Raw genomic sequence first — 17,885 nt, 5'->3', positions numbered from 1 at the left:
GGAACTAATTTCAGTTCGTTTAACCCTTCTGTAATAGTTGCATATGAGTCGCTCAGTTGTCCTCAGTGAGTAAAGATGGATCTCAAAATCATACAGTAATTGCTGGAAAGGGTTCAAAAACACAAAAATGCTGAAAAATGAAATAATTTGTGGGACCAGGAGGATTTTTCTGAAGAACAGCAGGCAGTTTAACTTTTCAGGACAAACAAGGGACTCATGAACAACTAAGCGAATTAAGCGTTTGTAAAGTTTTGAACGGGTCATTTTTATAAATTAAACTATTATTTTCTCTTGTGGACTATGTAAACATCTTTTATGTGAAATATCTTATTCATGTCTGTACTAAATAAATAATAACATGCTTTTACTATGATGTTTTTTATTTGGTAAAATTATTAACATTTTGCAGATTCTGCAAGATGTATGTAAATGTTTGACTTAAACTATATCATATTGAATAAACTGAACCGTTTGTTTCTATACTTGCAAATTTGAGCACAGGCAAACTAAAGTCGCCACATATTGGCCCGCTCTGCGATCGATGGCCTGTAATTTCAGCCTGCGACGTGAGTAAGCTTTTCTGACATGCACACACGTAAAATCTAATGGCAATTAGTGTCACCGCCCAGCCCTGGACCATCTTTTATGGCAGACACAGCTTGGGTCATCGTCTATCCTCTGCAAACTACAGAAACTAGCACAGCAAAAAGTTTTCGTAACACTCCCACCCCATCCCCCCTCTGGTTTGCCTCCGTTTCGCTCATATACTGTGGCCGTAATTGCTAGCCTCAGATATAATACGAGAGGGATCATTACTGCCAGCCTCAAATATAATGAAGGCCCCCATAATGGCAAACTGCAAAGCCACATTATGACGGCACATTTCAATATGCTGTAATTTGCAGATTTTGCTGCAGGTCAAAGCTGTTCCGGATGGCCGTTCATAACATATATTTGTCATATAATAAGATCCACAGGGGTCTTGCTTTTCCTAAATCAGCCATGTAAGCAGATTGCATTGGCCGTATAAGTTCTGGAGCAAACTCGCTGTGAGGATGCATCTCATATATGGCTCTCAGCTGTCATTACACATAATGCACCAAAATAATCTCATACAAAAAACTATGAGCTCTTTACTGTTAGTACAAAAGTAGAAAGAAAGAAGATATTATAACAACTTATGAAGTATTAGAGATGATTTAATATTTACATATTTTTTCTGATATTAGTAACTATGATTGCAACCAAACAGGTTAAGATTAAAAATGTTTAATGCAAGATAAAAAAAAAAATATTCTAGTGTTTTTTTTTTTTTTTTTTTTTGTAAAACACACTGTTAATTACTAAATAAACACAAAGAACGTTATTTAAATAGTACTTTTACAATCTGATGCACTTTGAAAATAAAACGTGAAATTTCCATAAAGATTTTCAATGATTATTTTAAATAACTGAGTTCTTAGAACTGATTTACTGAAATGGACGGTTTAATTCATGGAAACTCACTAACTCAAAGGCTGCATCCAAATACTTCCCTGCTACATAGTAGGTGGAAAACAGAATGTGAAGAGAGTAGTTTTTCCAAATTCATAGTATTCATAGAACAGAAGACAAAAAAATAGCAAGAAGATGAAAATACTCATCATGTCACCAGTAAAACCAAAAATACCTTAATTAAAAGTCAATACGTAACTCATTTTTAAGAACTTTTAAGCTACATCAACCAAATTGGCACAAATCTGGCTCTGTATATTTTCTAATTGATCAGAAATCCAAAAACTTTTATTGAAATATTATGATTGTAAAGTTTTAAAGCTACATCAACCAAACTCAACATAGCATTTTAGCCAACTGATCCATCCATTTGCCCACTGTCCATTCGTTCATTCATCCATCCATCCGTCTGTTCATCCATCCATCAATCCTTCTATTCTTCCATCCATCTATTCATCCATCTATCCATCTATGCATCCATCCATCGTCTATCTGTCCATCTATCCATCCATCCATCCATTCGTCCATCCATCCATCTGTCTATTCATCCATCAATCCATTTATACATCCATCCATTTATCCATCCAACCATCCATTCATCTATTCGTCATTTGTCCATTCATCCATCCATCCATCTGTCCATTCATCCATTTGTTCAATCCATCTGTCCATTCATCCATCCATTTGTCCAATCCATCCTTCCATCCATCCATCTATCCATCCGTCTATTTATCTATTCATCTGTCAATTAATTAATTCATTTATTCATCCGCCCGTCCGTCCATTCATCCATTTATTTGTCTGTCCATCTGTCCAAATATCTCCAAAATCCATTCATCCATCCATCTATTCATCCATCCATTCATTCATCCATTTGTCCATTTGTTCATTCATCCATCCATCCATCCATTGTCCATTCGTCTATCCATTTATCCACCCATCCATCTGTCAATTTATCGATCCATCCAATTGTCTACTGTCCATTTGTTCATCCATCCATCAATCCATCAATTTGTCCATTCATTCATCCAACACCCATCTGTTTGTTCAGTCTATCTATCTATCCATCTTTCCAGTCATCCATCCATTGTCCATTCGTCTATCCATTTATCCACTCATCCATCTGTCAATTTATCGATCCATCCATTTGTCTACTGTCCATTTGTTCATCCATCCATACATCAATCCATCCATTTGTCCATTCATTCATCCAACATCCATCCGTTTGTTCAGTCTATCTATCCATCTGTCCATTCATCCATCCATCCATCTATCAATTGTCCATCCATTCATCCATCCATCCATCCATTCGTGCATTGTCCATTCGTTCATTCATCCATCCACCCATTTATTCATCTGTCCATCCATCCGTCCACCCATCCATCCATTCGTCTATCCAACAATCCATCCATCCATTCATCCGTGTATTGTCCATTCATCCATCCATCCATCCATCCATCCATCCATCCATTCGTGCATTGTCCATTCGTTCATTCATCCATCCACCCATTTATTCATATGTCCATCCATCCGTCCACCCATCCATCCATTTGTCTATCCAACAATCCATCCATCCATTCATCCGTGCATTGTCCATTCATCCATCCATCCATCCATCCATCCATCCATCCATTCATTCATTCATTCATTCATTTATTCATTCATCCATCAATCTATTCATCCATCCATCTGTCCATTTGTCATTCGTCTATCCAACAATCCATCCATCCATTCATCCGTGCATTATCCATCCATCCATCCATCCATCCATCCATTCATTCATTCATTCATTCATCCATCAATCTATTCATCCATCCATCTGTCCATTTGTCATTCGTCTATCCATCAATCCATCTGTCCTATTTTAAACTTACAGGCACAATTATTATTTTACAGGCACTTCTTACTATTTTAAATTTACAAGCACATTTTTGTCAAGCCGACTAATCAAAGTCTGTCAATGTACTTCAAGTACATTCCTTCTCTAATTATAAGTGTTGTTAAAAATGTCTATGTTGCCCTTTGCCATGCTTTTCCCTTGTTGTTATACTGGATTAGAACCAACATCCAAAAATGGATAGATTCAGAAAGCTGACACAGTGATTTTATTCCCCATCCCAGTTCATTTCCATTCCAGCTAAACTGGTTCAACATCTCTGTGTTCCAGCATACGTCATTAGCACTCTGGCGAGGTTTACACATTCTGCCTGTTTATCAGTCTGCATCTGTTTATATGCTGTATTTTAGATGTACTCTTACTAGAAGTGGATTTACACTGAAATATTGCCTGCATCTAAGCACTTCTACTGTAGTTACTCACTGAGAACAAAACTAAGACGATGGAACAACAAAATGAGAAAGTGATGAAAGCTTCTTTTGGCTTCTGGACTTTTTCACCAAGACCAGGGACAATCCATCAGTCAACCAACCAATCAGTCAATGCAAATGCATACTTTGCTTTCATTTAATACACTATGGCTTTGTTCCAAAACCAAGCGAGATGCCTATATAGACACAAACCTGTTGCAACCTCTTAAGAAAACATCCTTTGGCCACATTTTAAAGCAGCATTCCATTAGATGTCCAAAGAGAAGCCACTCACATACAGTAATGTTCCCTATGTAGGCCACAGACAGTGAAGCAGCTCTTCTGAACTGCAGAGGCTTGTGAAAATCAAGTGTGTCTTACCTGAGTCGCACTGTTTTTGGTCCAGGGTAACAGACACTCAGATACTAGAGAGACAGCAGATGGCAGCAACTCTGGGAAGGGATTCTGGACGGGTCCCATCTGTGTGTCATCCACCTCTCTACTCTTCCTAAGGAGAGAGAAATCAATGATAAGAAACATAAATAAAAATGATGGAATATGCACTGTTCAGACAGTTTAAAGGACTGGAGGATGGTTCAGAAAAGTTCGAGTCAATCGTCTTGAGCCGGAAATGTGTCACCAGTGAATGTACTTTTTAAGAGTCTTTTACTGGTAAGAAAAAATAAATCAATATTTTTTATTTAAATTAGGGCTGGTCCGAATACCATTTTTTGAGCTTCGAAGCTTCGGTAGTAATCAACACCGAATATTCGAAGCTTCAGAGGCAGGGGGTTGAACATATTCTTCTCTCTAATAAAGGCAGGAATCTCTGTATGTCTTTCTGTTTGCATTTTTATTATGTCGAGAACAGTTCATCCAAGAGCAATACTTTTAATAAGGTAGCCTAACATTTTTTAACAAATAAATCACTCCCAAATCAGAAATTAGCAGCACAGTCAAATAAACAATACATTTAAATAAGAAAGTAGCCTAAAATGTTAAATAGGCTATTAAACAAATATTCATTACAAAAATTCCTAAAACCTCGTCCGGACCTTGCCCGACAGCTCATCAGAATTACTGGCCCGAGTCCAACTGGAGCTTTTTTTCTCTTTCTCTTCCCCATTACACAGCTGCGGTTTTTAATATCAAAGTGATTACATTTATTTTCGTTTATTTAGTTTATAAAGTAAAATTAGAAATCTATTTGGAATACTTTTTATTTGTTAAATTCAAGTTTTTTGTTTTTTAAAGTAACGACCAAGCGGCCAGCGGCAGACGGTTTAGCCCTCTCAAGTCATCACGATTTCAATTAAAATCCATAGATATAAAAAACTTAAAGCATATCACAATATTAGTTTAATCGTTTAACCTAGATACATGTGTGCTATTAGGCGCATATCTAATCGTTTGCGCGGAGAGTGAAGCGCTTTGCAGGACATGGAGGCGCCTTTGCTATGTGAAACTTCATTTTTGCTCATAAAGGTAAGAGTAATATATCATCCGTAACTGTAAAGAAATAATTTAAATAATTCAAATCGAAAACAAAACTCTTTCATTAGCTATAGGTCTAATCCATAAAGATGCATTTAGGTATTAAAGGCGTGTCCAATGAGCAGATGGCGAGTCAGGATCGTCAACTTCATCTTTGCGACAACTACTAGTTTATTAATAAATAATTTGAATATCTTCTTACTTTTCCCCCCCAGCTCATTCATGGTAATTATTTTTGCTGGAGCTTTGCGGTCAGCTTTAGCCTATTGCGTGCATTTGAACGCGGAACTTCCAGCTGAGTTGAAGGCACTTGCTGTGGCGTGGTTGTCATTGCAACAGTCACAGTTTTGCTTCCACCATGCAAGTGGACCCGACTGTACTTTAGTAGTGTCTCTCAAATATTATCTCTTTTTTCTTTTTGCTGTCTCTGTGTTAGTGGCGCAGCAGTCTGATTTTCTTCATTCATATTCAAGCGTGAATGAGAACCGTTTCGCGGGGGATGCCAGGTGTATGAAAAAAAAGAATATTCGAATCTCAAAATTTAAAATCAATGCCAACCCACGGAACGAATATTTGAATAATCGAATATTCTGGTCCAGCCCTAATTTAAATAACGTTTTTATGTATTTTTTCCCCATCTTTATTTAAAATTTTAGTTAGTTTTAGTATTTCTGTGATTTTACGCATACAGTTTGTTTTAATTTTTATTTCAGTTTTAGTATTAGTTATTTTAGTACATCAAGTTAAACTACATTAGAATACTGACTTCACAACTAGCAGATATGAAAATTTATAATTTTTAATTTTATGTCAGTTAACATTTATTTCAGTTAACAATTTTTATGGTTTTAATTTTTGTTTTAGTTAAGTATCATAACCCTGCTTCAACTGGGAAATTAGAAAATGAGAACTCAGTGTTTCCCCTACCATTATCTTAGGGGGGCGCCCCGCCCCCCCAACGGCACCCCCCGCCCCCCTTGAATGTCAAGTTCATTTTATTTTTAATATAGCGTCAGATCACAATAGAAGTCATTAAGGTTATCTTTCCTATAGAACAGGGCTATACATTGTTCTTTTATTAAACAAACTAAATTGCCTTGTGTTATTTATCTTATTTACACGAAGGCATGTCATTTCTGTCTTTACATGATCGCGTGTTTACAATGTCTCATCTACGAAAACACAGACGGGATCGCGGACTCCATTCATAAAAACCGAATCTACTATAGCGCGAAATGCCACGTAAATTCGTCGATTTTTGGATTAATAAATCAAAAGTTGGTCTGTTACTTAATTCAAATCGCGATATGGACTAGTGTCTGTGAAAACTGAAATGCAAAAAGACCGTTTCAATATGAATCCTGCATGCTCCGTTTGCCTCTGTATGTATGAATGGTGGAGACGCGCTTTTACTACACGCATATACTGAAGCACACGTGACGCTCCCGCTAATTTTGGGCATTTGCATCTCGCATGAACAGATAAACTCAATATCCAAAGCTGCTGTGAGTGTCACTTTTACCGTTTCATTTGAGAAAACTAGCATCATAACATGCTGTACACACACAGAAACTTCAAGGCAACCTGTCAAAATAAAAGTAACATGTAACAGAACATTAGTCTTGTATTACTTTTGTACAGTATAATGTAGTTGTTTATATATTCCTATTTAAATAATTGACATGAAACAATATATATGATAAAAATAAATATAACAAGATTAACCACTTAATTGTAGAAAAAATACTACAATTATTATTTAAATGTTAAATTATTATTATTTATTGATTTTAACAGTAAACCTCTGTTTGTTTGCCAAAAATTAAAAGGGTTTATTTTTCATTTGATTAAAAATAAATAAATGTTTATACTTTTAATTTGATTATGAGAAAAAATAATACACACAAGAATAAAAAAAAAAAAAAAAGCAAAAGTTGGTAGAGCCCTATTGTTCAAAATGTTAAAATAGAGAGTTTTGAACTTATTTTTCCACTGAATAAGTCTATAATAATGTTTTCGTTATTTCACAAAGTAGGGTAAAGTACCGGGAAAAAAAAAGTAACGTTGGCTACCGGCACCCAACCCCCCCCCCCCCCCCCAACACTGGAAACCTAGGGGAAACACTGAGAACTGGTGTTCTAGCTACTATCTGAAATAAAATAATTGTGTTATTATATTGTACAGTTGAGGTAAAAAGTTTACATCCCCCTTTCAGAATCTGAAAAATGTTAATTATTTTACCAAAATAAGAGGGATCATACAAAATGCATGTCATTGTTGATTTAGTACTGACCTGAATAAGATATTTCACAGAAAAGATGTTTACATATAAAGAAATTAATTATGAATTTATAAAAATGAACCTGTTGAAAAGTTTACATTCCCTTAATTCTTAATACTGTGTTGTTACCTGAATGATCCACAGCTGTGTTTTTTTGTTTAGTGATAGTTGTTCATGAGTCCAGTTTGTCCTGAACAGTTAAACGGCCTGCTGTTCTTCAGAAAGATCCTTCAGGTCCCACAAATTCTTTGGTTTTTCAGCATTTTTGTGTATTTGAACCCTTTCCAACAATGATTGTATGATTCTGATATGCATCGTTTCACACTAAGGACAACTGGGGGACTCATATGCAACTATTACAGAAGGTTCAAACGCTCACTGATGCTCTACAAGGAAAAGCGATGCACTAATATCTGAGGGTAAAACTTTTGAACAGAATGGAGACACTTTTCTTATTTTACCTAAATAATTTTTTTTTCATATAGTACTGGCCTTCAGAGGCTACAGAGGAGGCGTAAAAACCTTGTTGCATTTAAGATCCTCAGTTGTCCTCAGTATAAAAAGATGGATCTCAAAATCATAGAGTCATTGTTGGAAAAATAGTTCAAATCATAGACTGTAAAAAAAGATGGACGACGCGTCTCCGCTTCATTCCACTATAGAAAAGTGAAGCCAATACATCTTAATATGGCCGCTGCCATCTTGGGGGAAATTACGTTATTTGGAGCCAGATTCTGCGCAGTAGTGTCGTGAGGCGGAGCCGCAGTATCAAAATCCCGCCCAAACTCCCGCAGACCCAATCGCACGATCACAATCATGACACCACACTCCGTTTTTATAGCATTAAATCACCACATAAAGGCGAACTTATTAGAAAAACGAACACCTGAACATGAATCAGCATTATAAGAACTACCTCACACGATGGAATCCATCTTTGGAAAAAATTTTTTTGAAGTGTAATTCGATTATTTAGTTTGGCTCACGTCCCATTAGATTACATGGAGAGGGCGGGGTTTATGACCTATACTGCAGCCGGCCACCGGGGGGGCGATCGAAATGTTTTGGCTTCACTTTTCAGGACTCGTAGGGCACACTTGGTTCAAATACACAAAAATGCTAGAAACCCGAAGAATTTGTGGGACCTGAAGTATTTTTCTGAAGAACAGCAGACAGTTTAACTGTTCAGGACAAACAAGGGACTCATGAACAACACTCATTCAGGTAAGAGCACAGTATTAAGAATCAAGTGTGTGTAAACTTTTGAACAGGGTCATTTTTATAAATTCAACTATTATTTTCTCTTGTGGACTGTATGTAAACATCTTTTCTGTGAAATATCTTATTCAGGTCAGTACTAAACAAACAGTAACATGCATTTGTATGATCCCTCTTATTTTGGTTCTGGGGATGTAAACTTTTGACCTTATTTCAGTTCATATTTATTTCAAGTAATTAAATGTTTTTTATGCTTTTAGTTAATGATAATAACCCTGGTTGAAATGATAAAGTACTGTACATCTCTGAAACTCGAATTTGCCTCCTCAGGGACGACCAACTCCATCAAAATAGCGCTTATCATGCATGTGAGACGCGAATGACATTCATAAACCAGACGTTCTGCATTCTCAGCGCAGCAGACAGCAGCTGTGCGAGGCAGCGGTTGATGTCATATGATGACAGACCGGATGACTGAAGTTCCGTCTCCCAGGCAACAGCCGGTCTTCAGCCAGAGATGACTTCATTTGCAGTACCTGAACGATCCCCGGAGGGCCGGTGTAAAGCGAGGAGCGGCAGTCTGATGCTCTGCGATCATGTGCTTATTTATAATCCGTTTAGAGACTTCTGTTGATGGGTAAATCTGACGAAAAACGCCCAGAACATGCACTGGTCATGTTTCACGTCATTATTTGCTTTTAGTTTGCTTATAGGAGCATTAAGAAACGCTGGATTATTTTCATCTTAAAGCCCAAGCATCTCGTCTTCAGTAATTCAGTACGTAATTGTGGCACTGGCTTTCATATATGCTGAATTAAATACAAACATAATTGTGCTGCAGTTACTTTCAATTAGAGTTTTATCGTTTTAAAATAGACTTTCGATTATGCAAAATCTCTGATTTTGGCTGCAAACTCATTTGGCCTGTCTGTGTGTGCTTTGCTCTATCTCAGCTGGCACACCCAACTAAGAGGAGGAATGGATACTTGAGAAGACTGACGAGAGAGAGAGAGAGAGAGAGACAGAGACAGAGACAGAGAGAGAGACAGAGAGAGAGAGAGAGAGAGAGAGAGAGAGAGAGAGAGAGAGAGAGAGAGAGAGAGAGAGAGAGAGAGAGAGAGAGGCTGCTTTTTTTTCCCTTGAATCAAACATTTATATATTTTAGTAAGATTTTTTTATAAAGAAACTATTCAGCAAGGATGCATTAAACTGATCAGAAGTGACAGTAAAGACATTTATATGATTACAAAATGTTTCTATTTCAAATAAATGCTGTTCTTTTGAACTTTTTATCCATTAGAGAATCCTGAAGGAAAATGTTTTATGCTTTCCGCCAAAACATAAGGCAGGACCACTGTTTTCAACATTGATAATAATTAAAAATGTAATAAATAATCATATTAGAATGATTTCTGATGGATCATGTGACTCTGAAGACTGCAGTAATGATACTGAAAAATTCTGCTTTGCATCACAGAAATAAATTACATTTTAAAATATATTCAAATAGTTTTTTTTTAAATTGTAATAATATTTCAAAAGATTACTGTTTTTACTGTATTTTTATGAGACTTTTTCCACACATATCCTATATATAATAAAACAGAGACGCACAGAAATATAAAGAGAGAAAGAAAGTAAAAACTATGTGAAAAATCCATCTTCTTTAGAAAGTTTGAGTATTTAAACTATGCGTATATGAGCTGTGTACAGTATTTATGTGTGGCAGGGTGACCAGATGCTCAGGTTTACTTAAAACAGTCCCAGTTTCATGAGGTGTGCCCTAGGTAAATCATGAATTGACCCGACAGTGTCCTTAAAAATGTCCCATTTCAACTTACTTAACTAGGTAGAACACTGAAACACTCAAAAATGAAAATAGTCATCAATTACTCACCATCATGTCATTCCAAACATGTCTAACTTTCTTTCGGAACACAAGAAAACATTTTTTAAAGAACAGCACTGTAAAAATGCAACTGCATATTTTTTCCAGTTTACGAAACATTTTGAACCTCAAATACTATAAAAAAGCTATTTTCTTGGAACAACATAAAAAATTTTGGTCAGACCAACAAAATTGTCCCAAATGTCATTTCAACTAGTCAAACACAGTTGTTTAAACAAAGAATTTCATATTGTGGAAATGTTAAGGCTTTGTGAGTTTGCAGAATGAATACATTATGCAGTTACTGTTATAGAATTATTGTTTTGTTGTTTTTCTCAACTATTTTTTTTTTTTTTACAGTGAGAGAGATCTAAACAAGTACATCCATAAATATTTTTTTCAATATCTTCTTTTGTGTTCCATAAAAGAGCAAAAAAAAGTCATCAGGTTTGGAATGATAGAAGAGTCATTTTTGATTAAACTATTCCAGTGTTAACATCTTTTTGTTATTTAAGGCAAGACACTACAGGCAAAAAAATGTTTTGTTTTGTTTTTTTAAGCAATGGACAGTTTTTACATTTTGTACTATTTGGCTTTTCACAGTTTTAGCCTGCTGGGAAGAAAATATAAAAAAATGCACTTGCCAAGTGTTTATTTGATCTATTTTTGTTGAGCCCGAAATCATCAATGCACCAAACTTATTCTATTCCTATCTATATCTGGGTCAAAGCCGAAAAAGGGTTTAAGCATAAAGACAATTAGTGTAATACTGCTTTAAATTGTTTTTCCAAAAAAAAAAAAATAATAATAATAAAGTTTTCTGTTTTTTTAATTGTATTTTTGTTTTTGTTTTTCCAAGCAAAAAATAAATATCATACATTTCTCCCTAATTTACAGAAGACACCCACTAAAATGCCATTCAGTGTAACCTTGTTACCTTATTTACAACAAAAATCAATTTATGATATTAAAAGACGAATTACTTTCACCCCAAATACTAATTAGTTGTAAGTCTACATTTTTAAAATTTGCCACTATCCTAGATTTTGCCCATTTGTCAGTATTCTCAGTAAGAATTTTTACTAATTTAAAACACAATCAAATTTAATAGGCTTCCTTATTCTTTTATACATTTTAATATGTACAAGTCAGAATAAGCATGTTGTTTGAATTTTTACATAAATATTGTTACACTGAATTAGAGTTCAACCAAAGTTTGACATTTTATTCTCCAAAAACTTATTTGAAAATTTAAAAGTAGACACTTTACTTACATTTAATGTACTTTCTATAGACATAATATCACTTTTGTAAATTTCTTTTGACATAGACATCTTAACATCTTTGACCCATCTATATTCTAAAGGTTTTTAAAGAGACGTTTGTTCAAAATCTCTTTAACTCTAATATGTCGACATAATGAAACAATTTTTTAACCTGCCTTTAACCAGTATTTGTATTTCTGTTCTGGAAATGTATGCAAATTAGTGCATATTTAATTAGATATTGATTCTTATTATCAACGGAAGAAACATGATGAAATCTATAAGAAACACTGGAACAAATGTTTGTTTTGTTTTGTGTTATATATATATATATATATATATATATATATATATATATTTTTTTTTTTTTTTTTTTTTTTTGTTATGTACACTACCAGTCAAAAGTTTTTGCACGGTAAAATTTTTTTTAATGTTTTTGTAAAGAAGTTTCTTCTAATCACCAATTCTGCATTTAAGTCATGACAACTCTCAGAAAAGATTAGCATGGTAATGGATATGACAATGTCAATGTATTTGGTCTTGGTGGAATAGATCTGCTAGGTCGCTGCTGCTGAATTGCTGCTGCTGTTGGTTATTGCTGTAGTTGTAGATTATTGCTGCTGCAAGCAAGTGCAGAACTTGCTACTGCCAAAGCATATGGCGATATGATGCTGTGAGTATTTAAGACATACTGCTGCTGCACAAGTAGCATAAAATAACCCGTAGCAGATCTATACAGGTGGAGCTGGGGAAGGTGGAGGGTTTCAAAGGAACTGCGAAATGCCCAAGTGAATGCTACCAGCCATTTAAATAGCTGCAAGCTCATTGGTTGCGTATGCAAAATGAACTAATCAGCTTGTGCCAAGTCGTATAACTCTGTAATATCGTCAGTTACGTTAACAACACATCAGCCTGCGTCATCTAGAGTTTCATGGCAGAACTATATTTGATCCATAGTACAGCAAAAAAAAAAAAAAAAAAAAAAAATATTTGAATATATTTTCAAATTTAATTTATTCCTGTGATTTCAAAGCTACATTTTTATCATTATTACTTCAGTCATATGATCCTTCAGAAATCATTCTAATATTTATTATTATTCTGTTGGAAATAGCTGAGTAGAATTTTTTCACGTTTCATATATGCTGAAGAACAGCATTTATCTGAAACAGAGATCTTTTAATCACTTTTAATCAATTTAAAGCACCCTTGCTAAATAAAAGTACGAATTTCTATAATTTCTTCCCCCCAAAAAATTATACTGACTCTAAGCTTTTAAATGCTATAGTGTATAATGTTACAAAAGCTTTTTATTTCAGATAAATGCCGATCTTTTGGATATTTCTATTCATCAAAGAATCCTGAAAAACATACTCAATATACTCAAACGGTTGAGTCAACCGTTTTAAACATTGATAATAATAATACATGTTTCCTAAACAGCAAATCAGCATATTTGAATGATTTCTGAAGGATCATGTGACACTTAAGACTGGAGTAATGATGCTAAAAATTTTGATTTGATCGCAAGAATCAATTAAATTTTAAAATATATTCATACAGAAAACTGTTATTTTAAATAGTAAATATTTGTTATTTTAAATATGTAAACATAAAAAAAACCATTACAAATCTTACAGTTCAAAAACTTTTGACTGGTAGTGTATATGTTTTTATATCTTTTAATATGGACCTTTGAGTCTAAATAAAGTGAAAGTAAATAAAGTATTAGTTTTATGTTTATATAGTTTATAGTACAGTGTGTTTTCAAGCACTGGAACGCAATGGGATGCGTTTAATTCACTTGTTTGTGTGTCTATATCTGAGTGAGGTCAGTTGTTTGTTAGTTACGGCACAAATAAACACTTCAGAGTTCTCCTTCGAGGGCCGCATTCGAGCCGTGCCATCATGATCTCACAGCTACCGTATCATAAACACGTGGAAGACGTGACATAAAGTTCCAGCGCAGAGGGACTCGCGATTCCTCCCCAGAGCTGGAAAGTAACAGGTGCTTGATTTGATTCCAGTTTCTGCTCTCAACCTGTCTGTTTACAGGTACAAAGTCTACTGTGTTTGTTACGTAGACACAAAGGCTGCTCTATGGCTTGTCCGATCGGATGCGTTAACGATTAACCGGTGAGAAACGAGGTACGGTATTGATGTAGGGAACCGGATAGTTGTTTATTATACAGTGTGTACACACAGTGGACGTTTGCATGCACAAAAATGAGTTGGAACTGAAAGCTTGTCCTACCCATTTCCCTTGAAGAGCGCCGAGACCGCAGCATTGGGTGGCTGCAAGGGCGAGCGCAACGGGATGAAGGCTGACCCGACGACGTTCCCGCTGTCTCTCGCTCCCCGAAATATGGCCGCTTTCTCCCCGAGGCTGCGCGTCTCATCCAGGGAGTCATTCATAGCACTCATGGAGCCAGGTTACATCCAGCAGCTCATCTGGAGCACATGACAGGACAGACACCATCAGGACAGGCCCGAAAAAAAAAGCACATTTGTGTGTGAAGTCAACACGCTCCTGCCGCTGCCACAAAAACACACATGCACACACACTCCGCCTGTGCTGCCCCTGCATGGCAGGCTGTCCCAGCCTGGGAAGTAGATCCCTCCTTCCAAAACATGATCCGCAATAAAGTTATTTTTAACTCTATGACTCCTGAATGAGCTCGGCTCACACACACATATACACGCACGAATCCAGCCTCGAAAACTCTGGCTTCTGTTTTCTTCGCAGACCTGCTTAGACAGACAAAAGGTTTCTTGGTTATTGGTGTGCAACGTAGCTAGGTAATGAGAGCTGGAGGTCGGCCAGACAGTAAAACCTACTGTTCCTTTGTTATGGACTTTCCTCTTCTGCCCTGCACCCACAGCTGCTCTGAAGCCAAGCGTGGAGGTTGACCTCCTCAGATCAGATGCAGTGTGTGTTTGGGACTTTTGAAGAGACCTCAACTGATAACAAGAGCACTTTATTATGGGGGAAAAAAGGTAATTGCATAATTGCAACTTTAGTGCAAATTGAAGACTTTTTTCTTGCAATTCTGAGAAAAAAAGGAAAAATTGTGAGATATAAACTCAGAATTCTGACTTTTTCTCACAATTCTCAGTTTGCATCTCGCAATTCTAATTATTTTTCAAAATTCTGAGTTTACATTTAAATTTTTTCATGTTTTAACTGTTAAAAGTATAATACATTTTGAGATATAATCTCAAAATTCTCAGAAAAAAAGCGAAATGTAAACTCAGAATTTTGAAAAAAATAATTCGAATTGCAAGATGCAAACTGAGAATTTTGAGAAAAAGTCAGAATTCTGAGTTTATATCTTTTCCATTTTTCCTCAAAATTACAAGAATAAATTTTGCACTTTATTTATTTTGCACTTAAGTTGCAATTATGCAATTATCTTTTTTCCCCATAATAAAGTGCTTTTGTTTTTATAAGGGAAATTATGTAATTATGAATTAAAATTAGAATTGCGAGAATGTCCTCAGAACTGCAGGAAAAAAGTTTGAATTGTAAGATATAAACTCACAGACCTTTTCTCACAATTCTCAGTGTATTTCTCACAGTTCTATTTTTTTCCTTAAAATTCTTAGTTTACATCTTGCAGTTCAGACTTTTTTTCTCCAAATTCTGAGTTTACATTTCAACTCATTAATTTATAACCTGATTTTTTCATGTTTTAACTGAAAATAAAATGACATATAATCTCAAAATTCTGAGAAAAAGGTCAAATGTAAACAGAATTTTGAGAAAAAAATTAAATTCTTCAGAATTGTAGGAAAAAAGTTTGAATTGTGAGATATAAACTCAGAATTCTGACCTTTTCTCAGTGTATTTCTCACAATTCTATTTTATTTTTATTTTTTTTACATTTTTCACACTTCTGACTTTTTTGCTCAAGATTCTAGGTTTACATTTTACATTTCCAACTTTTTTTCTCAGAGTTCTGAGATTATATCACACAATTCAATTTTTTTTTGCAATTCTGAGAGAAAAAAAGGAAATATCTTGAAATATAAACTCAAAATTCTCACCTTTTTTTCACAACTCACAGTTTACATCTCGCAATTCAATTTTTTTCCTTAAAATTCAGAGTTTACATTTTACTATTTTTCTCAGAATTCTGAGATTATATCTCTGATATATTTCAGCTCATTTATTTATTACCTGATTTTTTCATGTTTTAACTGAAAAAATAAATAAATCAATTGTGAGATATAATCTCAAAATTCTGAGAAAAAAGTCAGAAAACAGAAAATTGAGAAAAAAATAGAATTGTGAGAATTTCCTTAGAATTGCAGAAAAAAAAGTTTGAATTATGAGATATAAACTCAGAATTCAGACCTCAATTACAAAAAAAGGTGATTGCAACTTTATCTCAAAATTCAGACTTTTTTCTTGCAATTCTGAGGGGAAAAAAGGAAAAAATGTGAAATATAAACTCAGAATTCAGACTTTACATCAGAGTTTACATCTTGCAATTCTGACTTCTTTTCTTCTACATTGCAAAATTTACACACACAAAAAAAGATAATTGCAACTATCTCAAAATTCAGACTTTTTTATTGCAATTCTGAGGCAAAAAGGGGGAAATTGTGAGTTATAAACTTTACATTACAAAAATTACACTACTCATTTGAATTTCTTATAAAATTTTGATTTCATTCCACGTCATTAAATTCAAATCTGAATTGCTATTTGCATTTTGTTTCCTGCCTCAATTTAAAAAAAAATTGCATCTTTATCTCAAAATTCAGACTTTTTCTCGCAATTCTGACTTCTTTCTCAAAACTCTTGAGTTTACAAAACAGAAATGACACTATTAGAATTTCTTATAGAATTTTGATTTCATTCTGTCATTCAATTCAAATCTGAATTGCTATTCTGCATTCTCTTTCCTGTCTTAATTAAAAATAAAAAGATTGCAACTTAATCTTAAAATTCAGACTTCTTTCTTGCAATTCTGAGGCAAAAAATGGGAAAACTGTGAGATATAAACTCAGAATTCTGACTTTTCTTGCCATTCTGACTTCTTTTTTCAAAATTCATCAGAAAAATTACACTACTTATTTGAATTTCTTATAGAATTTTGATTTCATTCCACGTCATTAAATTCAAATCTGAATTGCTATTTGCATTTTGTTTCCTGCCTCAATTTTTTTTAATTGCAACTTTATCTCAAAATTCTGAATTTTTTCTTGCAATTCTGAGGAAAAAAATATAGATATAAACTCAGAATTCAGACTTTTTCTCACAATTCTGACTTCTTTCTCAAAACTCTTGAGTTTACATCAATTTAAAAATGACACTACTTATTTAAAATTCTTGTAGAATTTTGATTTCATTCTGTCATTAAATTCAAATACAAATTGCTTTTCTGCATTCTGTTTCCTGCCTCACTTTAAAAGATAATAATAATCATTGCAACTTTATCTCAAAATTCAGACTTTTTCCTTGCAATTCTGAGGAAAAAATAAAAATTTATGATATAAATTTAATTTTTTTCTTCTAATTCTTACTTCATTTCTGAAAAAAAATTACGCTTCTTAGTGTTACCCTGTTTCCTGCTTCAATTAAAAAAAACATAATTGCAACTTTATCTCAAAATTGACGTTTTTCTTGCAATTCTGAGGCAAAAAGGAGAAAATTGTAAGATATAAACTCAGCATTCTGACTTTTCTTGCAATTCTGACTGAGTTACATTACAAAAATTACACTACTTATTTGAATGTCTTATAAAATTTTGATTTCATTCCACGTCGTTAAATTCAAATCTGAATTGCTATTCTGCATTTTGTTTCCCACCTCAATTTAAAAAAACTGCAACTTCAACTCAAATTAAAAAAAAAAAATTCTAGCAATTCTGTAGGAAAAAATATAGCTATAAACTCAGAATTTAGACTTTTTCTTGCAATTCTGACTTCT

At 34.3% G+C, this 17,885-nt stretch overlaps 1 protein-coding gene across 1 annotated transcript in view; it reads right to left on the bottom strand.

Moving 5' to 3' along the window:
- grb14 (growth factor receptor-bound protein 14) overlaps positions 1 to 14,728 on the bottom strand; it is an 80,336-nt gene extending 65,608 nt beyond the window's left edge. Inside the window, exons 1-2 of the mRNA XM_073845781.1 lie at positions 14,202 to 14,728; positions 4,183 to 4,309 (exon numbers count right to left, since the gene is read on the bottom strand). Of these exons, the coding sequence (XP_073701882.1) occupies positions 4,183 to 4,309; positions 14,202 to 14,371 (297 nt within the window). The 5' untranslated portion in view covers positions 14,372 to 14,728. The remainder of the gene's footprint in view (positions 1 to 4,182; positions 4,310 to 14,201) is intronic.
- Positions 14,729 to 17,885: the final 3,157 nt, after the last annotated feature.

Source organism: Garra rufa, chromosome 8 (assembly GCF_049309525.1).
Source record: "Garra rufa chromosome 8, GarRuf1.0, whole genome shotgun sequence".
NCBI classification, from domain to species: Eukaryota; Metazoa; Chordata; class Actinopteri; order Cypriniformes; family Cyprinidae; genus Garra; species Garra rufa.
The sequence above is the reverse complement of the archived record's forward strand: the minus strand, read 5'-3'. Positions and strand labels throughout refer to the sequence as shown.